Raw genomic sequence first — 24,447 nt, 5'->3', positions numbered from 1 at the left:
TACAAACTTGCTTTGCAAGTACACAGAAACTGAGCAATAATGTAGGAGTGAAGTACATATTTTATATGTAAAATTATATCTCAAAAGAACCAAATATAAATAGCTTACCACAACTCAGTTAAACTACTGGTCTCGAACCAAAATCAATAACTTGTTTTTGTACGTTTTAAACATGATTATTAACACAGCTGCTCCCAGTTCTAAGATGTCATGTAGGCCATCTTTCACAGTGTCCTTGTTACCAGGTAATTTGTCTATTCACTTTTAAATTCAAGATGTTGCGCAATGCGACACATTCACAGCCAGTCAGAATATATCTGATGTTTGAAATGCAGTTTTGTGGCACAGGGTTTTAGACCAATGAGGTTTTGTGGGTGGGGCTAATTCACACAAAGGAACCCGCCAAAAGTTAATAGAGGTATTAACTGAATAATACCCTGTGATTGAATACAGGCCGTTTGGAGTCAAATGTCAATGCACGGGCCTCTCACACCTTTTCAGTCAGATAGGGAATTCAAGACAAGTATAGAAGGCAATGCTATCCCACTGAGTTTCAGCATAATGCTCACTAACCTTCAAAAGAATCATTTCAGGTTCACTTAAATGGCTGTTGAGGTGTTGATGCTTTGGATTTCGAAACTTCATGCAAAGCGTAACTTCCAGCATAGTCAGCACAAAGCCTGATTTCGACATTTATTATGATGGAACAAGGCTTTATGGTCATTGTCAGCATGTGGAACAGGTGTTCTGTATTACATCCTGATGGATTTGAAACACTGCCCTCTATGGGTAGTAAAATCACAACTGTGACTCTCATGGACCTGGACTGCCCACAGCCCATATATTTTACAGGCAATGGCAACAGTCTCTGTCTGTATATTTTTCTGAGCTAAATTTAGTTCTGGGTCAGTTTAGAGAATAGTTTTACAGATGAATATACAGCATTAAATTACTACAGAAACCTGTGGTTTTGCTTCAGGTGCACTTAAAAACTGTTTTAAACTATTATCTAATATATAGTAAATATGTAGGCCATAAAGAACATTTTGTCAATGAGAGCATTTACATGTACGATCTTACACCGATTACGCTTTACAGGCCGACAACATTTAAGGTCTTGTAAAGGCCTTAAACGGCTTTCCTTTATTGGCATAAGGTTATAAAAACGTTAAGCAAAAAACAATCAGCCCATGTATATTTTTGCCCATTACCCCAATTTCACATTTACTGGTGTTCTTACCTGCTTATCCGATGTGCGCAAGCATGTTTACGTTTTGATGTCAAAGCGGAAATAATTTGGTGATTTCAAAACTTATGTAAATGTGGGTGTCTTACAATGTCGTCTTTTTTAAAAAGCTGAATATTTATACTTATCAGTGTATTGCTGTGCATGCAAATGTGCTCACTGAGAGATCTGAGGCTGAACAGTTTCAGCAGGGAGGGATCAAATTAACCATTTACATTTATGCATTTGGCAAATGCTTTTATCCAAAGCAACTTATAGTGCTATATTACATGTATATGTGATTAGCATCTGTGTTTTCCCTTGTAAATGAACCCATGACCTTGGCATTACAAATGCCTACCAGTTGAGCTACAGGGACTCTGCAGAGTGAAGTGACAAAACAGGGTGTCATCTCAGAAAAAGTAGGTCAGATCTCTTCAATACCACCTAAACATCCTGCTGACCTGCGCCCTGAGGACCAACTAATCCTACCTCTTGCCCAATATAACAGTTCAGAGGCGTAATAAACACCCAAACTCTTATACGCATGTTTGTGTACACACTTATTTATATATCTTTGAACGTCCCCTTCTTTGGGACTCCACCTGTCCAGCCTTTTCCAGAGCCACATGGTGGCAGACAAATCCAGAAAGGGATCAGTCATTCAAGAAATGGCATGCTGAAGTGCCACGGGGCCACGGAAGATCTCCGGACACCGGATCAGAAGCAGCTGCCCCCCGGCTGCTATTTTCACTCAGCTTAAAGCACCATGGGCAGCCAGCATCTATGTCATGGACTACCCACAACAACCACTCTTACTTTACACACCATGAAGTCCACCAGAGGTGAGCATGGGCTTGCTCATGCACATCCCTCACACGACACCCAGAGCTTGTCCTCTGACCCCGATGAGCTTGACAGTGGCAGCGACAGCTCAGAGAAATCCACTGGTGCCGGGAGCCCCGTTCGGAGCCACAGGGAAGGGGGGAGGCGACATGTGGGCCATAGAATAGCAGGTATGAACAAACAGCGGCAGGCAGCCAATGCTCGGGAGCGAGACCGAACGCACAGCGTCAACACCGCCTTCGCGGATCTACGCACACTCATACCCACGGAACCGGCCGACAGGAAGTTGTCAAAAATCGAGACTCTGCGTTTGGCGTCAAGCTACATTTCGCACCTGGCAAATGTGCTTCTATTAGGGGAGGACTGCAGGGACGGGCAACCCTGCCTGAAATATCACAACATCTTACAAAACAACAACAACAACCTCAAAACCCCAGTCAAACCCATCTGCACTTTCTGCTTGAGTAACCAAAGGAAACTGGTGAGTCTCTAAAGGTGACAAAACATGTTTCAACTACCACCTGTTGAGTCTGAAAATATTGGAGTTACTGACAATTTCCAGGCATGATGATAATCCAGATTCTGGGCCAAAAATCACGTGATTTCACATTGATTTGCCAGTCCTGAATTGTTCCCTTAGTGCTAGGGTATATGTAGTTTTTTCAGCATTGTGTGCCAGTTTAAGCACTCTAGCCTTTTAAAAGTATACTCTTTTGACCTGCAAGAAAGCCTGTACGGATGCGGTTGACGCATGCGCACTGTGAGTGCTTTGTGATTCTCTGGACTCGTCAACAGCACGCGCATGTGCAAAAGATGTCTAGATAAACTGGGCTGTGCTTATTACTAAATTTGCTTCACACCTGTGCATGACATGCAAAAAAAAAAACGAAGTTGTCCTGTAACGGTTTATCGTTCTCAAATCGAATAATGCATCACTGCAATATCAACAAATATGTCAAATATAGTGTTCATTGCCTTTCTAACTACTATGTCTGCTTCTGCAGCTAAGAGATGGGGAAAAGCACTCAACTGCGTGACAGCAAGAGTTATCCAACTGACCGCTGCTACGTCCGAGCTCCCAACTTCTTAATGTTTACATGTAAAGAGACATCATCGCCTTGCACAGAGACAAGATATTATGTTGTATGTTTTTTGAGAAGAATCTACAAATATTGCACTTTTTTTGCATTTACTACGTGTGTTGCATATGCATGTGTCCACCTTATGTTTTGGTTAATGTAACCAGAGAATATGTGTAAAGTTGCACCTGGTGGTAGGCTATTTCAGTATCAGACGTAGTAAGCTACACCATCCCTCGCAGTAAAAAACAGTCTCGTGTCTGTCTCGCACATCATATGTGCAAAATCAAAATTTCTAGTGCAAATATCATGCATTAATTGTACTTGAATTACTGAACAAGACTATTGCCAGTAATTTGTAAACATTTGCACACGTTTGTCAGACACGTCCCTGGTCAAAAATAATTTCTTAAGTAATATGGCCTACCTCTAAAGCTTTTTAAATGCAGAATACCATCATTTTGTAATACTTGAACATTGCCTTTTCCAAGTGGTCTTTTGCACATGCCAAACATCAAACAAGCTGCTATTTAATGATCAAGTATTTTTGTAAAAAAAATATATATATAACATATATATAATAATAATAATAAAAAAAAATCTCCTGTACTTCAAAAACGTTACAATTATTTTTGAAAACATGTTTAGCATGTAGTTTTTCCTGAGACGTGGTTTGTAGTGCCCCCTGGCGGTATATATTGCAAATGCAGCTTTAAAAATGGTGGACTTGTTCACAAAAAAATAAATAAAAGCAGAATGCAAGTAATGCACAAAGCATATACTTCTGATTTTTATTTCTTAAAAAAAGTAAATTAGTTATTTAAAGAAATTGGTGACATAAAATGGAGATACATCATAGAGAAGAGGTCTGGAGTCATTTAAGGGTCTTTATGGGGTGGTAAGTAACTCGTTGTCAGCACTGTACAATTTTATAGACAGAATGCTGATGGATGTTATGACAGCAGAACTTAAACCTTTGGCAATAACATCATGAGACAGGTCTCTTTCCCGTTCTGGACACCGATCATGATGGAGCATAAATTCATCAATACAATGTAGAAAAGGGCATCTTGAAAGCAAACAAGGCAGCAAAACATATCTAATCCAATGGAATGTCAATTCTTAGTGAATCATTATAACAATAATAAAGATGTCCTAACTGTGTCAACACTTAAGTTCCTTGAGTAAATCATTACAAATATTGACCACAACTTGTGCTATTTTAAGTGTAAACCTTAATATTAGAAAAATCTGTTAAAATTAACCATTTGTTTTATTAAGCCCTTAAATGACATCTAAATGTTATGGAAAAACAGGAGGTAGAATCAAGGGGAAAAAAGCACCAAAAGAGAGAAGAAAAGAAATTGGGGGATTAGACAAGCACTTCAGTAACAAAACATTCTGTTGACATGGTTTAGTCTCCCTCCTCTTCCTCAGATTCAGACTCTGAAATAGATAGTGGTATAAATGAGCGAAGTCATGGGAATAAAAATATGTGGCAACAAATTAGACACTAGCAGGGTAAATACAAAATGAATTCCTTACCCTCCTCAGCGTTCTTCAACCATTCTACAAACTTCTTCATCTGCTCGAGGAAGACGCTCTTTCCCTTGGCCACGTGGGCTTCTGCGTACCACTTCAAAATCACCTCCTCACTCAAAACATCAGCTACAGGTAGACAAAAAAAAAAAATGAAAATCTTTAGCCACAAAAACAAACCATTCAACTTCAAACATAGACATAAACAACAGTGTTGTACCGGCTATGCAACATTTTTGTATAAAAATACCACTGTGCACTGGACATTGGGTTTAAGTGCATTGTTTCGAAAAGGTCAGGTACAGAGGACACACCTTTGTAAAGAAGCACCACGATCTTCTGGAATGCCTTCATGAAATGGATATTGTCATAGCAGTACTCCTGGATCTTCAGCAGGAGGGTGAGCTCAGACAGGCCCTGGGAGGTGAAGGCATTCAGCAGTGGGCTGTATTGCTGCAGAGTTACCAGAAATTACAACTAGTAGCTAGATACATTTTTGGTTTAGCACAAGGGGTTGCAGGCATTATGTATCACCACAATCTATCTTTAAGGAAAACACAGTTTTATAAAAGTTCAATCTGGAAGTTTGGCTGAAAGAAAGCATATACTTTTCATAATCTTTTAATTTTTCTAAATTATTGGTCTAACACAGGGGTCTTCAACCATTTTCTGGCCAAGGACCCCGTGGTGGGAAGAGAGACTGAGCCGGGACATCAGTTACATATTGTATACAATTGTGTTGTGTTTTATGCCTATAAAAATGTGGATGGTAAGCTACCATATTATTGTATGTATATTTCATGATGTTTACATTGCAAAGCCATTGAAATAATCATTAAATGCTGCCCTGCAGAAAAGACCAGCTAAAACCAGCATAAGCTGGTTTGCTGGTTTTAGCTGGTTGCCCAGCCTGGTTTTAAAGGGGTTTTGAATCCTTTTTTAACTGGTCAGGATGGTCTTCCAGCATGACCAGCTAAAAAGTGGTCAAACCCCCTCTGAAATCAGCAAACATCAGGGGTGTACAGCAGGGGTCTGCAACATTTGACATGAAGAGATATTTTTAAAGTCCTCTGTAAATCACTGTACCAAACCTCCTCCTCTGTTGTCGCTCACAAGTGATTTTTACAAATGCCACCAATGGTAGGTACCACCCCTGCGGTACCACCGCAGACACCCTGTTGAAGACCCTTGATCTAACATATAAAAAAAAAATTTGACCACAATGCCACACTAGCCATAGTGGCAAAATATTGTATGGGTGAAATATTCTTTGATAACTTTCCTTTGGGCTGCATTCATACCTTCAAGTGTTTGATAGCTTGCTCGGTGACGAGCTCCTCCTTTTTATTCCACTCGACACAGCTCATGACGCTGGTCCAAACAATGCCGATCATTGTCTGCTCCGAAATATTCGTTTTCTTCATCTCCTCACGAACGTAGGTAATGATCTATGGAATGCCAAGAGAAAACACATTAGCATTCTTCACAGCCACAAATTGCCAAGCATAAAATGTACCATACCATCTACCAAGCTCATTCTAATAAAACTGGTGTCTAGACAATTTGGGAAAATGTTTAGTGTCTAGCTTAACCCTAAAACAGGCAACGTGCACCACAAGATGTATACACTTTAGTTTCTTATAGGGGGTATGAGAAAGTTTCTCACCCAATCTTATCATTTATCATAGTTGGTTTTGTTTTGAGTATGTGGGTCACATGTCTTTGTTCAAATTTTCGGTGATCGCTAAGCAAGCATTACCTAAAAGAGGTCGACCAATACCATCTGTTCTGCTGATTAATCAGCACCGATAACAGATTTCTGGAACTATCGGTTATCTGCAAAATCCACACCAGTTTTCCCCCCCATTGCGTTCGGTGCTGGAGCGGATGGGAAGTGTCCGCTGTCATTATACAGTATGAGAGCGTCCTCTAGAGGCAAAAAAAAAAAACTTCACTGATGCCTTGTGGTGTTTGTTTTGACATGCGAGACTACATGTAGTGGAACACTTGAGATGCAGATTTAAAACAAACAATGAAAATGTATACAGTACACTACACACAGTCATATCTTTATAAAGTTATTAATTTGCTGACAAGATGCAGCATTAGTGGAGAAAAGCAGTATGTTTTCTGATAAGGCTGAGGACACTAACATTAAAGATAACATCAAGTGATTAGAGCAATATGACAAATAAACGCATGTCCTACCCAATATGTTTAAATGTCACGATTGTTACCATCTATTTACATTAGTTTATATCCAGCGGGTCACATTTATGCATTCGTTAGCCAGCTAAATTACATATTTAAAGGTAGTGACGTGAGAAAGCAAATTAATATCTTCATCCAGTCGAGAGAAATGTATAAACATATCAGAAACGCAACCGATTTTAATTAAAAAAAATTATCCTCACTGTAATACGATGACTTCAGATCAATCAAATTCTTGCACTAAAAAAAAAGACAAAAGTGTTTGGTGTGAACAGCCCCTTACTGTTGGTGGAGGTGTTTGGCTGTAGCGACTTTCTCTCTTCTAAGCGTTTCACAGATTAAACAATGCATTGTTTAAATGCTTTATCATTAAAGATGTTCAACTTGGAAATGTTTCTCTAGAGATTGTTGTTTGGTTCCAGTCTGTTGTGTTCCATCTGTTTGAACAGCCCCTGGCAGATCAGCCGAATACCACTGCTTTCTGTGAATATTGCTACCATACATATAATTGTACTGAATAAAAAACAAAGAGCTATTTCGCTTAGTTATTAAGGCCTAGAATAAAGAGTAACATTTATATTTAAATATTATATTTTGTGCGTATTGCATTATTCAATCAATCAACATTATTTTTGACAGCAAAAACTAGGCAACAACTGGTTTTACCAACAGGGAAATTCAGTTAACAGTGACATTGAGCAGAAAGTTTACATAAAACCAGTTTTGACAGAGCTGCTGATAATAAAAGTTAAATGATCAGCATCGATTGATGAGATGAAAAGAAAATTGGAGATTGTGTCGGATGATAAAATCCTGATTGGAGCATCCCTAATATTCAAGCTGACTGTGTTTCAGGTATACGGTGGATGGTAACATTTGGATATGAAGACTTTGTTTCACTGTTTATATATTTATTTGTTTGTGTAGGCCTCAGTTTGGTTCTTTTTAAGAGGGCTCAAGTGTGAAAACCCAGAAGCCTTTTTGCAGTTGAACATGTGGAAAACATCATAATCGCAGTTCAAATCGCAATATTTTTCAAAATAATCGCAATATGACTGTCCAAATCGGGCAGCCCTAGTCCATACCAGATCATATTAAAATTGCTTTATCTACCAATATCAACACATACGCATAATCAGAATCAGCTTTATTGACAGGTATGTGTACACATACGAGGAATTTGACTCAGCATTGTACATTGCTCACGATGTGCTTACTCATACAAAAAATACAATAACACAATAAAAAATACAATCAGACACAGGCTACAGTGTAGACAACACAAATATACACACTATGAACAAAAACAATATACATATTGACAAATAGTGCAGTGATCAGAGCGCAAAGGATGCAGGAGTAAAATTATTATTATCATTATGTACATGTCGGAGGTGGATGTGATATACAGGGACACATACATGCATACATGTACACAGTGCGATGAAGCATTGTGCAAAGGATGCTGGAATAAATAGTATAAGAATTATAATTTTTTACTGTGATGGGCACAGACACACAGGCAACAATAAGCCAAATAATAAAAAAAGATATTGTGCAAACGCAGAACTTCTAAACAAGCTGAAAATACACAGGGGCTCTTATTTTGAAATGTCTGTACTACCAGTTGCTCAAAAACAGATAAGAGAAATAAAATATGCACTTTTACAAACGTCTACAACTTATTACTACCATTATACACACTGTAAAATAAACATGGTCATAAAACAAAAATATGCAGCAATTAACAGATTTTGAACTGCTCTGAAACACTGCATCATGAGCTCCTTGTGTGCTTGAAGAATGTGCAACATCTTCACTTTGAAGCCTGGAGCACATACAGGCTATAGATTTATTTAAATCACAGCCCTTTCCAGTTTCATTATTACATTTGGTCATATTGCGATTCCTGTTTTCCGTCCCTAAATTTAAGACTTCTTTGAATGATAATTAAAGACTTTTGTTATACCATTTAAGATACTCAAGACTTTTTATGTTCTTACATTTTGAAAACTGAATTTAAGACATTAAGACTTTAAGGACCTGCTGGATCCCTGGTCTTAAGATTCGGAAGAAAATTTTGTATATGCTGTTATTTAATACATTTTGAAGTGTGCATATCCCCTGAAATATGTTGCCAGAATTTGTCACACACACACACACAGCATATACACATATGTTTTAAAGAAGGGAAGTCAAACTATTTTTTTGCCAAAAAATAACTGCATAAAATAAATATTGATGACTTTAACTTTTTGTACTTCAACAGGGCAACGTATCCTGGGAAATAAAACTCCAAATCCAAAATATATAAAATATTTCAAATTCCTTAATTGTTCCTTAAATCCAAATGACATAAAAAGTTCTTAATTTACTAATAATTTACATTAAAGCTAATAATTTACAACTCTTGCCTGTTTTAGGGTTAATTCCACTTAATATACCTTGTGTATCTGGTAATCAAAATGTTAAGTAAACTAAATATAAAAGGCATAAGAGATATGCTGACAGTTTTTACTCACGTCTTTTAGGGTCTCGCCACGTGACATCTGCTCCTGCAGTTCTTTCTGAAGCTCTTTTCGGGCTCCAATGGACTGCTGATTACGAGCGAAGTCTGAGAGCTCCTTCAGCCCAGCGTCTGTGAAATATTTTGAGAAGTGTTCGCAGCTACGCTTGTTGGCAGGGAACAGCTCCTGTTTTGAGAGGAAAAGAGTCCAGTTAAATTTGAGCACATCTCATAGAAGTTACTCAAGAAAATGGTGGACAAAAAATTATTCAAAAAGCTTTATTTTAACACATAAAAAACTGATTGGAGCAACAATACAATAAAATGTAACACCCAAAATAAATGCTATGAAACTGATCAAACTGAACAATTAGAAATGGTAACGTATTTTATGTAATTCTCTGTATGATTGTTTCATTCAAGTTGTCAACACATAAAACAACATACTTGCAAGTGAAAATACATTGTGTAGGCCAGGGGTCTTCAACCATTTTCAGGCCAAGGACCCCTTGGTGAGTAGAGAGAGACAGAGCAGGGTCCCCCGTTACATATTGTATAAAACTGAGTGTTGCTTTTATGCCTATAAAAATGTGGATGGTAAGCTATCATATTATTGTATGTATACTTCATGATGTTTACATTGCAAAGCTATTGAAATAGTCATTAAATGCTGCCCTGCAGAAAAGACCAGCTAAAACCAGCATAAGATGGTTTTAGCTCAACTGTATGTAAGATTTCTATTCATCCATACAGAACTCAGTGGATTTGCGGTTTAATTTTGTACCTGAATATTAAAGTTAAAATAAGCTATTACACCAATCTAAGTAGAAATTGATTTTATATGTGAACTTTATAAAAATGCTAGCTGCACCAAGTTAAATGCATTCAGCTGAAGACAACTTTGTTACTTTATTTAGTTATTTTTTTAAACACAAAAACTGTCTGCAGCTCTATTATCTAGGCAAATACAAGTATCGGATCAGGACTCGGTATCGGCAGCTAGTTCATATTAAAATATTGGATCGGGGCCCAAAAATGCTGACATCACATCCCTAATTCCCATTGTTTCAATAATGTTCATTAGTGCAACAGTCATTGTATAATATTAATAAGATGCTAAATTTATTATGCGCCTTTCCCATACTTCAGGTTTGCTTTAAAATAGAAAGAAATCAACTGAATATAAAACAGCCATATAAAGTTAATCTAAAAACAAAAACTTATTTTATTTAAAGTCACAGAGAGCTACTACAAATCTAAAGCATTTAAAATAAGAGGTAGGGAAAAAGTTTTAATTGGGACTTGAAAGCAGAAATCAAAGCAAAATGCTATGAAGCTAAAAAAAAAAAAAAAAAAAAAAAGCAATACTAAGGGAGTACAAAATGATGTATAAAAACTTTAAAATGTTTTTTTATTATTATTTTATAAATATAGGACCAGGACATTTTCTTGGCAGGTTATGAGAGAATCACCCTAAGGTATGATATTTACCATCAGCCTGTTGTCCATGCCAACTTTTCGCAGGCTAGCAGCAACTGAGTTGATGTCTTTTTCATTGATCCAAGATTTGAACAGTTTCACAGCGAAGGCGGCAGACACACCTGCAATGAAACAAGTCAGTTTACAAATTCTTCACTCGGAAAGTACTGCAAATTCTCTGCACTAATAAACAAAATTCTGCATTACCTTCCTTGACCAAGTTCTCATTAAAGAGGCTGCTCAGGATGGAGGCTGATATATTGCCATTGGCCAGCAGGATTCCGGCAAGCATGGCCAACTTATTCCTCTCTGACTCAGTGAACCCTTTTAAAAACAGCAGCAGCTGAGGGAAAGAGAAAAGGACAAGGTCTTGAGTCGCAAATAAATCATTGGTACAGTCGCATATTTGATCAACCATTGTTTCTTTACCTTCTTAATCTCTTCTTCAAACCCTTTCTCCAGGTACTTGTAACGCCTTATCAGCTTGTTAAAAACCTACAAGGTTCAACGAGGAAAAGCTTGTCGAAACATAGATATATATGTGGACACCTGACAAGTCATGGCGATAGCAAATTCAGAAGAAGATCAAATGCGCAAGACTACTTCCAGATATAGGATGGCCATGTAGCAGGTAATGGCGAATACCTGAGCGTAAGCCTGCATGGTCTCCAGGTCTTCACTTGCCGTGAAGAGGCAGAACTCAGTACGAGTCATGTCATCAGATAGAGTACCACCTGGGGCTGGGGGGCAAAAAATTAAGACAATCAGTATGGAGTAAAAGCACCATTTTTTTAATAATTCCCAGACATTTCCAGGTTTTCCAAGAGTGGCTTACCCAGCATTCCTCCAGCCACCAGGATGTCGAAGAGCGTCTCAGCATACCGGCGGTAATCGAGTTTTGCGCCAGAGGCATCGAGGAACTTTGCTACTGCTTCCAAATCAGAGCCAGTTTGGTTCAAGCCTTGAACGATACTTTCTTGAAACTGAGTAGGGTCAAATCTCTCCTTTTCATCTGTGCAGAAAGGAAAACGTTGCATATATCAAATGGAAGGCGAGCATTTTTTTAAAGAGACACCCAAAAAGCTATTAATACAAGTTTCTGTAGGCAACTTACCTCTTTTCCGAGTTTTGAAACGCTGGCCGGTAAGCGTTGGCTTTTGCTGCTTTTGATTATTCATAAAAGACACCTGTGAAGAAAACACAAGTTAGGTTTGGATGTATAATTATATACACCTCTTTTCAAGTTTCATTTTTAAAGGCAGCAGCTGGTAACCCCTTCAGTTACCGGCTGCTAACTCGTAATAACCAAAGCCTTACACATTATTTTAGGCTTTTGTTTGCCCTGAACTGTAACTCACGCGCCGGTCTCGCGCTAGAGCTAGCTAACCAGCTAATTTAAGGCCTAAACGGCCTAACTGCTCCCTCAAAATTACAAATACCGTAATTGTAGCTGTTAATCTAATATGCGTACGAGCTTAAAGGTAACATTTGATTGCATAAAAAGGAGACATGTAAATAAAATGAAGGTTTTCTTTTATTTATCCCATCTCGTTGCTAGCAGGTTGCGAGCGCCGCCGTCATTATTTAAACAGCTGATCGCAACCCGAGCCAAAAAAATGCGCCATCCATCAAAAACACAGACAACGACTCAACATTGATCTTTATACGTTTATTAGATGTGTTTGAAACAAACGGAGGGCTTACCGAAATTAATGCAGATAAAAAACGGCTTTTTGAACAAAAGAACAAAGCAGATCCGAACCTAATAAGCAATTTTCCCGAATGGCTAGAGACTGACGTTACTGCGCATGCGCCGAAGAAGAGGTGGGGGCGAACAATGGATTAGTCGATTTCGGGGGAGTGAGAATGTAATATAGGGTCGATAATGGGGAAATATTACTCTTTATACTTCTATAACACTTATTAGGTAACTTTACTACTATTATATTTTCGAATATAATAGTAGTAAATAGTAGTAGCTGCTGAAAAATTAATTCGTGTTACAGTGTGCAAGTTGATAAAATACAGTGACCTCTCTAGCAAAGTTTGATTTGAATCCCGAATATCGGTCATACCATTATAATGATTAGGGGTGTGATTGCTTTTATCGCAAAAGTGCAAACTATAAAAAGCGTTCAGTCCAGTCGGGTCAATACAATAGCTATTGAATTTGCTAACTTTTGTACACTTATGTAATATATTTTAGTTTTCCTACTAAATGAAAGACTATATGAAATGTAAAAATATGCTGAATGAAAAAGTACCCCAAGTTGCTCCCAATGGCAGGTTAGCGCCTTGCATGGCAGCTCTGCCGCCATTGGTATATGAGTGTGTGTGTGAATGGGTGATTGGGACACAGTGTAAAGTGCTTTGGTAACCTCTAAGGTTAAAAAGGGCACTATAAGTGCAGACCAATCATCATGTCATGGGCAGAATGGAGCATTGACATTTTTCTCTGCTTTCCAAATCTCCTCACTTCTTGTACTTACATTTTTATCTGAAAAAGAAGGCATTCTGAACAAGTTAGGCTTTAGGCTTAGCCTGCAAATAATTCATTTTTGATTAAAAAAAAATGCCTTATTTTATTGACAAAACATTATTTTTCCATCAATTCCAATGTTCTTTTCCAATGTGCAAAATAAAACATTTAATGCATACTTGCATCTTTAAATCCTGCACCTCTGGCACAGTCATTCAAATTTTAAAGTGTCTTCCTCAAGAAGGCATTTATTCCGGCCAAAATAGCAGAATCCTCCATCGTGCAAGACTCAGCTCTTCTGATATGTGAGCTGGCTCCAAAAGTTCACCTACAAGAGCAGGCTCTTAGAGACAACTCGTTAACGAACGATCCGTCATGAGAATGTGTAAAAAAGTGGGCGCAGCTTTACACATGAAAACTGATGCGCAGTATCTAATACACAGAATGAATAATCTTAACAGTAGAGAGCATATCAATATGAGAACAGCCAAATCCTGAAAAATTTTAGGCATTTTTTAAATCCTGTCCGGATGCTTTTTTCAGGTCCGATAATAACATAACATGCCTGGGAAAAGGATGCCACAGGCTGGCCCTGCTATATAGTATGCCAAAAGCAGTATCTGAGGTGAGTAGGGTGTCTGAATCCTCAATATTCATAAAATACTAGGCAAGAAATACCAGAGACTATTTAGCAGAGAACAGGCCACATCAAAATAAATAGGAGATATTCAAAAGGTCAACGGAAAAGGTAATCTCGCCTTAAAGATAAAAGAGCAAATCACTTTTTAGATACAGATATCGCTTGTCAATCAACTGGAGAATGAGCATGCACATTAGATACATAAGCCAGGAAAATTGCATTTTTAACATAATCTGTGGTGAAGAATCACAATTTATGATACCAGTGTTGTCATATTTTACTGCTGATTTGAAACATGTTCTTTGATCGTCTTGACCAACTGTTCGCCACACTTGTATGTTGCTTGTTTAGATAGAAAGATAGCTGCTCGAGAGCATTCCAAAGATGGCCACCAAATGAACTGACTTGCTAAAAAGACTTCGGAAACACTCTTATGACCTACTTAATCTGGCGAGATTCTAAAGTGTGTATCAACTAGACTCTTTACCATCACCTAATGCAACAATAGCTGCGGAGACATCCGATTCAATATTAGATGGGTGGCTTTTTTCAGCTACAAGTGCTCTACCAAGAAGGTCGATAGGAACAAGTTTTGGAGGGTTTAAATGCAGAAATGTGAATCTAATACAGAAGTTTTATAAAATCATGTATGCTAATCATGTTCTGCAGCAAAACAACTTTAGTTGGATGAACTTTTAGTTATGTCACATTTGTTATGTTGTCATGGCAACACATAGAAAATGCTAGTAAGCCATTTTGTCACACTTAAGTCATTTTAACATGCATATTGTTTACATCTTGTGGCTATACTGTTTGAAACTTGAGTATTTTAACGTATACAGATTGGCCCAATTTACTTCCAATGTAAATGCATCACTGTAACCCAGATTTTTGCTTTCTTAAAGAAAAAAACAGAGACAAAATATACTATATTTGTGTGGTTTTCAGTATTAGTCCACAAATGCTATAGATTAAGCTTAACTAGTATTTAACCCAGACCATTCCGACCAGAGTCAATTATTTACGTGGTTGTTGTTATTATGCTCACAGGACAATGCTCACCTTCCTGTATTTGACTTCTCACCTGATTACCTGAAGAATGTATTTAATGAGTGAGAAGTACGTTCTTCACTCAGTGTAGTACATACTCTGAAAGTGCGCGAATTAAGACACAGCCATTGATTCGATGATATGAATAAAATAAGCCAAGTTAAAATACATGCTTCATACAGAAACAGAACTAATTTAGAATAAGATGTCCAAGATGAATGATTGAATAAATTTTCATGAATGTTAAAATATTATAATTTGTTTGTTTTTGTTTGCACGTCTCGTTTTTAGTAACCAAAATGTCAAAGATTTTTTAAATGTTCAACATTACAAATGATCAAAGGCTCACCAATCTCTTCAACTCTTTGAATGTTGATCGAGAAATTTGATATGAATGAGTATAAACTTTCTCAGAAGACTTAAAAGTTATTGCGAACAGGACACTTCCCTGTACATCACTGTTTTGAGCACTAAATAAAATCCAAGAATTACTGCATATGCAGTTTAGTGTATTAGTTATACATATTCCAAAGCTTTAGGCTGACAGACGAGGTCAGTTTCCTTTTTATAGATACACAATTTAGAACTTGGACCCACCTACACAGGTGAATATAAAGCTCAGGGAGAACACCACAAAGACACCAAACCTCAGCCTGGAGCATCCTGATCATCTCTACAAACTGAGGCAACATGGGCCCGAGAGCTTCCTTCTCTATTCTGCTGCTGCTGGTTGGCATTGTCCAGGCGTCTCCTTTCATTTTAAGTCCCTGTCTAGTTTCTCTCTGCACTTCAATGAGCATCATTCCTCATACGAGTCATTTTGAACCTTTCTATTTACATCGCCAGGAGCAGATGCCTGAAGATTTGATATTTACAGAGCCAGAAATTGTAGACATCTCTACAATGTTTTTGAACTCCAACTGTGGTCAGACAGTTTAAGCCAATGATTACTTTGACAAATTAAGGGCATGTTTGTAAAATGTAAAATTCAGATCCAGATTTATACATATATATTACTGGTCTGGTTGGAAGGTGAAGGGTAACAGAAAACCATTTAGGCCGAAACAAACAGTACACAAGTACACGAACACAGGCGCTTCTTGCTATGTAAAATTGAAATTTGTGCGTGGTTACGTTCCAAAATGTGTCAGGCTGCAGTTCATCACACGTTCAAGTACATGTTGCAGTCTCAGCATTGCCACAAGGGGCGCTATAGCAGACATGCGTTCAGTTCTATTAATTGTGCTGTGTCTAGCCTTTTTAATGCGAATGCGTGTGGTGTGAACAATCCCTTAGACATTTGTGGTGCATCTTGCTGTTTTTTTTTTTCGTTTTTTTTTTTAGCATCTTGCATAGGATTGTTGTGTATTTTACCACTCATTCAGGTTTTGTGCTGAGGAGCCGAGACAAGGTCCCGAACATTTCAGCGGGTAGTACAGCGTTGTGGCAAGAAGGACACAACGTCTCATTCCCTCCTTGTCCGCTGGACATATGCTTGTGTGCGCTGAGTGCATATTTTAAGCCAGGAGTGCTCATAACAATGATCGCAAGACTACCATTGGTCGATCAGGCCAAACTTAACGTTTTATTTATATCACTTCTGAAGGTGAGCTCTGTTTGACTGACAGACTGCTTACAGTATGTTTGTTCGCTGAATGCACGTGTGCTCAGAACGCTCATGATAATGCGGACACATGCCTCAAAGGTGTGATGTAAATTGTTTAGGCTTTTTTTTTTAAGTCTTTCTGTGATTAAGTAATAATGTCTGGAAAAATTACATTTGGTTTGGTCATAAAGATAAAATTAGAAAATTTGGGAAGCTATTGAACAAGTTGCTGAGTAAGCATTTGGGATTTTCTAGGTGAACATTTTGATGTTAACAAAAATTTTTTTTTAAATATATTATTAAGATAATTAAGATAATTTTTTTTAAGAAATAGAATAAATTGTGTAGTGGTGGTGTAGTGGTCTAAACCACATAACTGGTAAACTGTTAATCAGAAGGTCGCTGGTTTGATCCCCACAGCTTTTTACTGCGGACTGATGAAGGATTTGGCTTTCTGAGCCACCGAGCGCCATACATAAGAGATCATAAGAGCGTTAGATGAAGGACAAAGATCAAAGATGTGCACTGTGGGATTATCACTCTGAAATAATTTATTCATACACCTTTTCAATGTGTTAACTTTTTTCCCTCTTGGTTGTTATTGTTGTTATACAAATCTGACCACCAGATGACGACAAACGCCTTGGCATAAATGTGTCATCCAACCATCAGATGGCGACAGAGGCCTTACTGGAATTGTCAAATAAGTCTCTACAGAGGGCATCAATTTATCACCTCCAGAATCAGCTGTTGGCATCTAATATAATAAAGGGCACTAATCAGGCAATGTTTCCATGGAGATGATTCCACTAGTCCAGCAGTCATCTCAAATCAAGGGGATAAATGAGGTCAAAAGACATTGCAATTTAACTGTAACGAGAAAAACAACACTAATCTTTCTTCACTAGCATTTGTGAAATTAGACGTAACCCATTTTTTCCCTGGTACAGTTTTTACTGGGCCACCCTGCCTGCCTGCCTGCTTTCATCAGGGATGCAATTAGTGCTGTAGACATGCCTGGCAGAGCAGAGAAACTGGGAAGATAGCTGGGGAAATATACAGGAAGAGGTAGAGACCATAAAGTAATAAAACCGCTAAATGTTTTCCCCTTATAGACTCATTTTGTTGAAACATGACCTCAAAACCAAACGTCAAGTGTCAGTGTCATATTATGATGCGGTTTACATATAAGAAGCCCAGAGAACAGATGAATGCATCGTGTATATATGCCCCATATCTACATTTTTATTGGTGTGTTACACTCATATGGCTGCATGCTGTACTGTATTGTAAGGTAATTCTGACATAATAAAGCTTACACCGATCAGCCACAACATTTATACCACCTGCCTAATATGTTGTAGGTCCCCCTGGTGCTGCCAAAACAGCGCCAACCCCCATCTTAGAATAGCATTCTGAGATAATATTCTTCTCACCAAAATTGTACAGAGTGGTTATCTGAGTTACTGTAGACTTTGTCAGTTTGAACCAGTCTGGCCATTCTCTGTTGACCTCTCTCATCAACAAGACATTCCCATCCACAGAACTGCCCCTCACTGGATGTTTTTTGTTTTTGGCATTATTCTGAGTAAATTCAAGAGACTGTTGTGTACAATTATGGTGAGAAGAATATTATCTCAGAATGCTATTCTGAGATGAGGGTTGGTGCTGTTTTGCCACGAGGGGGACCTACACAATATTAGGCAGTTGGTTTAAATGTTGTGGCTGATCAGTGTATAATGTAGATGGCTCTGAAGCCATCATAAACATTGACTGACAGCTACAAAATGCCTTAGGAAAATCAGTAATATGTAGGCAGATTTTTCTGCATATATGGTTAAAAGGCTACTATGGAGTCTGGCCAGAGTCTGTGCATTATGTTGTGCAGATTGAAGCCTCTAAAGTTGTTAAAATAGGAAAGCCACACACGCATGCTTGCATATACCCTGCTGTGGCCCCCTATGAAGAGTGATCAGGGACCACCAACAGAGATTACAAAAGTCAATACCCTACACAGTCAGTAATCTCTCCCCACAGACATCGTTAAGATTAGCTGAACGCACACATTCAAAAGGTGTTAATTCTAAAATTGCTTTGATAATTATAGGAACCTGCAGCATGCTGTTTGACCACAAGAGGGTGCTGCTGATGTCAATGCTTTCACCGAGTGACTACCCACACCCACGCATCCTTCATTTCTCCATAAATCTAAGCAAAACCAAGTTGGTATAGCTGCAGCTTAGAGGCTCTGCGTATCTTTGCTTTTGGTTTGGAGCTCCAGCCCCCTTTTTTTTAGCTCAGCCTGCAGCTATCCTTCTCGAAAAAACAGCTGTCCAACAACAATAACCCCTTTTGTGAGGTACTAAGGTATAATGTGTCCCTGGTTTACTAAAAATTGCATAGATGCAAATGAGTTTCATGCATTGCAGTGACTACTTTTCGTGTCGTTTTACATTCTGGGGGTGGTTCACACTGATTTTTTAGTAAACGTTAACATGAGTAGTTTGTGCATGATTAAGTTCAAGTACAGACACAGAAAAGGCCAAGTTCACCACTGCTTCAAGGTCCAGTTAAATAAAGTCAGTGAAATCACCAATTTAAAGGGATTGTTCACCCAAAAATGGGAATTCTCTCATAATTTACTCACCCTCATGCCATCCCAGATGTGTATGACTTTCTGTCATCAGCTGAACTCAAATGAAGGTTTTGTTTTTTTCTTTTGGTTCATACAATACAAGTGAATGGGTGCCAATAGAAAAATCACATAAGTCAGCATAAAAGTAATCCATAAGACTCCAGTGGCAATCCATGTTTTCAGAAGTGATATGATAGGTGCGTTTGAGAAATTGATAAATATTTAAGACCTTTTTTTACAATAAATGATCCTCCCCACTTTCACATTCTTCTTCTTTGGTGATTCACATTCTTCATGCATACCATACTCTGCTGGGCAAGGAGGAGAATTTCAAGCAAAAAAGGACTTTAAAATATTGATCTGTTTCTCACTAACACCTATCATATCACTTCTGAAAATATTTTTCAAGAGTTTTATGGATTAATTTTATGAGGCCTTTATGTGCTTTTGAGCTTAACAATTTTGGCATCCATTCACTTGCAGTGATTGGACCTACAGACTGGAGATATTCCTCCAAAAAAATCATCATTTGAGTTCATCAGAAGAAAGTCATTCACATCTGAGATGGTATGAAAGTGAGTAAATGATGAGAGATTTTTTTTTTTTTGGGTGAACTATCCCTTTAAAAATGGTACACTTCAGAATTCGGAACTCTCTATCGACACCTGTTGTTGAAAAAGATTATTTGCAAAGAAAAGTTTCATTTTTTTACATTAAGTTTTCAACTGCGCAGAGGAATCTGATGGTTTGAGGTTTGGGCATGCAAATAATTTTCAGACAATGCAACGGACCATGATATGATGTCATGTGGGAGCTCTTCTGGTGCAAGTAAATAATACATTACAAATAATATAATATTAAAAACTTTAAAACATATCGTCCATTCCCTTTCTTGCAACAATAAATTACGCAGCTTTGACATTTTTTGTCCCGAGCCAAGAGGTCAGCATGTGATGCTTCAATCTTTTGTTGGCCACGTGTCCTCTCGTAATACCAATTTGCAGGTCAGCGAACTTTAACTTTCATCCACAGCCGGGCATCTTTAACACTAATGTGTTAAGAATGTCCTCCACCTTAAACTGAGCTTTTTGAAAATGCTCTCCATTCCCACATGCTTTGGAAAATAATGATGTAAGGAAACTGAACATGGGAGTTTTTAAATGAAATGCCCACACTAATCCATTTCGATTTCATAAGAAAACACATTTAATTTGCTTCGAAAACACACTGCTTACTACTGAAAACGATAAAATTAGGAAACTGAATTTTTTTTTTAAACAAAAATGGATTAATGTGGATATAGCCCTTGACAAGACATGGATAGGAAAAATATGTAATCTGAGTAAGTAAGTACTCAGCTGCCGCCGACATGATGTAAACACACAAGGATGAATGTCGGCAGCCTGAAACTTCCCGCCAAATCGAACCCGAGAGCTCTAAATGTAAATCAATATTGTAGGCTTAAGTATACTTCTGTTTTTTACTTCAGCAAATTACAGTACGCATGGACTGTCGATAGGGTTGGGAACCGAAAACCGGTTCTGAACATTCTTTAAAAAACACCGAAATCATATGATCTTCGTGACTTTCAGTTCCGTTAATGGTTCTCCAGCATGCAATTTTACGCCGATGCGCCTGCAACACAGTCCTGAAATACTTTGACAGTGTTTCCAGCAGCGCATCTCTGCAGCGCTGCATTCTACTGACGGTACAGCATAAAACAAACAGCTCTACCAGTGTTAACTCTACAGCGCTCATACTGATATCTCATACTGATGTGCAAGTTATGAATGTCCAGCTCAAAATTAAAAAGAACTGTTGAAGTCTCACAAGCATGAAGACAACATTAGGCAACATGACACAGTCTAAACTGTCTCTGGAACTGTTACTATTACTACTGTTCATATTACAATGTATAAGTTAAGATATATGAGTTTTGTTGTAATAAATGGAATTTTATCAAATAATAAATTAATTAATGAAATTTGCCATCTCATTTTGTGTTGGTTTAGATTGGTTTATTTAAAATATAGTTAGGATCTATTATTGGATTACATTTATATCTCTAAAAAGTCTGCAAACACACCTTTTACAAGAATTGTATTACATTTATTTCTGATTTGTTATATCTGCTCTGTAGAAATCGGAAATTATGTTATTATTTGGTAACAGACAGCAGAGGGTATTAAATGCAGTAAGAATTGCATTTCTCATTTCCAAAGAATTGCTTAAAAAAAAAAAAAAAAGGTACTAAAATAATTACTGGAATTGTTATTGCCAAATGTTGGCTACAGATGCAGTACACTTGAAACACGTCACAGCACAAATTGCTTGATCTCAATTGAATCATCATGGTAAAAGGAGTGGCGGATGTTTGATTCTCCAGTATATAGCTTCTCCATGATATAAAATGAAGAGTATTAACTGTTAGGTATCTAATGCCTTTTAATGTGTAAAAAGAAAGGAAACTGTTCATCAACATGCATACGCTGAGGTTATGGTTGTGGCTGGTGTATACCTGCATGATTGACGAAGTTGAGATACAATAACACTGTACCTTCGTACGAGGAATATTACCACTGTCTTTTATATCAGTCTCCATGTTGTAAACCTGTCATGTTCATTTGGAGCACATGTGCAGCTGATCAGATCGGGAGCAGCATTAAGATGAGCGCTCTGAATTCTTTTTCTCTTCCTTATTCAGACTTTGGTGGATTTACAGCGTAACTATAGTATATAAATCTTGAATTCTCAATCTCGATAAAAAAATAAAACAAATATTTAAAAAATGCTAATTTGAATTAATCAGAAAAATCTGAAAATCTGCCCAGCCCTTATTTTAATCCCATTTAAAAGAACATGCTTTTTGCAAGAACATTAGTTTTTGTGCAAGATACAGCTGCCTGTTTCTCATAATGCAGAGAAACAAAGAATGTTCTGTTTATAGTTTGTAGACTTTGAGGTTTTGCTAGGGTTTTCTGGGTGGTGTCAAGGCTGTTGCTATGCATATGTGAAGGTGTTCCGAGTTCTTAGCATGTTGCTATGTGGTTGCTAAGTATTTCAGAGGTTGCTAGGGTGTTGCAAGGTGGCTGCTAGAGTGTACGGAGTGGTTCTTATGCAGTTGCTATGCAGTTGCTTGCGTGTTCTGGGTGTTGTCAAGGCTGTTGCTATGCAGTTGCTAAGGTGTTCTGAGGCTTTCTAGCATGTTGCTATGTTGTTGATAGGGTATTCTATGTAGTGGCTAGGTGGTGGGTGGTGTCAAAGCTGTTGCTATGCAGTTCCTAGAGTTTTCGAAATGTTTTTAGCAGGTTGCTATGCAGTTGCTAGGTTATTATGGTATTTGATAGGGTGTTGTTAGAGTTTTCTGAATGGTTTTTAGCATGTTGCTATGTAGTTGCTAGGGTATTATGGTAGTTGACATGGCATTGCTAGGTGGTTGCTAGAGTTTTCAGTGTTCCTTAGTATGTTGCTATGTGGTTACTGGGTTTTCTGGGTGGTATCAAGGCTATTGTTATGCAGTTGCTAGAGTGTTCTGAGTGTTTTTTATCATCTTGCTCTATAGTTGCTAGTGTACTATGGGTAGTTTATATGGCATTGCTAGGAGTTTGCTAGAGTATTCAGTGTTCCATAGCATGTTGCTATGTGGTTAATAGGGTTTTCTGGGTGGTGTCAAGCTTGTTGCTATGCAGTTGCTAGAGTGTTCTGAGTCATTCTTAGCATGTTGCATATACTGGGGTATTCTGGGTACTGACAAAGCTGTTGCTATGCAGTTGCTAAGGTGTTCTGAATGGATCTAGCATCTTGCTATGTGGTTAGTAGGGTATTCTGGATAGTTGCTAGGGTGTTACTAGAGTGTTCTGAGTGGTTTTTAGCATGTTGCTATGTGGCCATTAGGTTAGTATGGTGGTTACGAAGGCATTGCTAGGTGGCTACTAGAGTGTTTTGAATGTTTTAGCATGTTATGGTATTCGGTTGGTTGCTGGAGCATTGCTAAGTCATTCCTTGAGTATTTGGAGTGGTCCTAAGCATGTTCCTATGCGATTGCTAGGATATTCTTTGTTTCTAGTGCATTGCTAGAGTGTCCTTGGTGGCCCTTAGCAAGCTGTCATGTGGTTCCTTTGGTATTCTATGCTAGGGTGCTTGCTGATTGTCCCTAGTTTAAAGAGCCCACCCCCAAGTCTCTATGATAGACTGTGGGATTTTTTCACTTGTTTCATCATCTACCAGGCAAAATCTTTATCGAAAATAAAAAAGTGATTGCACACCACTCTTCAAGAACCTGCATAATTTGACGCATCAATCGCTTACATAGCCCAAATCGTGCAGGAAGAGTTACAGGATTAAATAATAAATTGTTATTTTCATAGTTTCATAAATACAGAGTAAAATATAAAGAAATTAAAAGGTAGCCTATTAGCATTGATATGCTAAACTGTCTTTGACAGCAACTTTCACAAAAAATGCTGGTACCAAACTGAGCTTGTTTACTTCAATATGCAAATGAGGACTCTGGGCCATTGTCAGCAGTATGGCAAATGGCAAGCTCAGGACCGTCCTGAGGGAACAAACATTTGCTGTAACCTTTGAACAGCACCGCAAAGGGAGGTTTCGCTTTAGCTAATGAAAGATAAGAATGCCAGGGGGACACTTAGCTTTTATTCCTTTCCTGAGAAAGCTTAATGCACTTTAACATTTTATAAAAGTCCTCAGAGATGCGGCTTTAAGGTATTACACGTCACTCTTACCAAGAAATGGGTTGAACAGTAATCTGTGTCCTTTTCTAAGGGATGGAAGTGTTCTGATGGATAGATTTTATTACTTGTGAAGGGAAACTCATATCATTTTAGTGCAGTGTGGCTGATACATAGATAAGACTTTTGGGTAAGCTATTACACCGTCTTGTGCTAGTGAATGACTGAACTAGTTAGTCTTTAAAATATTGATAAAGTTCTGTGGTATAAATTGATATCCATCTTCCTTAAGAGTAATAAACAAACCCTAAAAAGAACAAACATAAGAGTTTCCTCCTTTTCTCATTTACTTTCTTCAACAAAATTAAATCTTGCGAACATATATGTTTAAAATTATAGTTCATATATGTGGGCATATACGGTTTGTACAGAGTTACAATTTCACTATTTGTTTGTGACAC

The 24,447-nt window shown here is 37.9% G+C and overlaps 2 protein-coding genes across 2 annotated transcripts; one reads left to right on the top strand and one right to left on the bottom strand.

Annotated features, from left to right (window-relative positions):
• Nucleotides 1-1,843: 1,843 nt before the first annotated feature.
• On the top strand, nt 1,844-3,758 carry LOC127640035 (transcription factor 15-like). The gene is made up of 2 exons (XM_052122409.1): nt 1,844-2,552; nt 3,076-3,758. The coding sequence occupies exons 1-2, from the start codon at nt 1,995-1,997 to the stop codon at nt 3,106-3,108; spliced, it is 591 nt and encodes a 196-aa protein (XP_051978369.1). The 5' UTR covers nt 1,844-1,994; the 3' UTR covers nt 3,109-3,758.
• A 180-nt stretch (nt 3,759-3,938) lies between these two features.
• LOC127640034 (eIF5-mimic protein 2-A) lies at nt 3,939-12,682 on the bottom strand. Its single transcript, XM_052122408.1, has 12 exons — nt 12,590-12,682; nt 12,000-12,072; nt 11,721-11,897; nt 11,531-11,625; nt 11,315-11,380; nt 11,093-11,228; nt 10,898-11,007; nt 9,423-9,593; nt 5,991-6,137; nt 5,004-5,142; nt 4,696-4,818; nt 3,939-4,596 (listed from the first exon to the last, which is right to left on the bottom strand). The coding sequence occupies exons 2-12, from the start codon at nt 12,061-12,063 to the stop codon at nt 4,565-4,567; spliced, it is 1,260 nt and encodes a 419-aa protein (XP_051978368.1). The 5' UTR covers nt 12,064-12,072; nt 12,590-12,682; the 3' UTR covers nt 3,939-4,564.
• Between the last annotated feature and the right edge of the window lie 11,765 nt (nt 12,683-24,447).

The sequence above is a fragment of the Xyrauchen texanus genome, chromosome 48, assembly GCF_025860055.1.
Source record: "Xyrauchen texanus isolate HMW12.3.18 chromosome 48, RBS_HiC_50CHRs, whole genome shotgun sequence".
NCBI lineage: Eukaryota > Metazoa > Chordata > Actinopteri > Cypriniformes > Catostomidae > Xyrauchen > Xyrauchen texanus.
The sequence above is the reverse complement of the archived record's forward strand: the minus strand, read 5'-3'. Positions and strand labels throughout refer to the sequence as shown.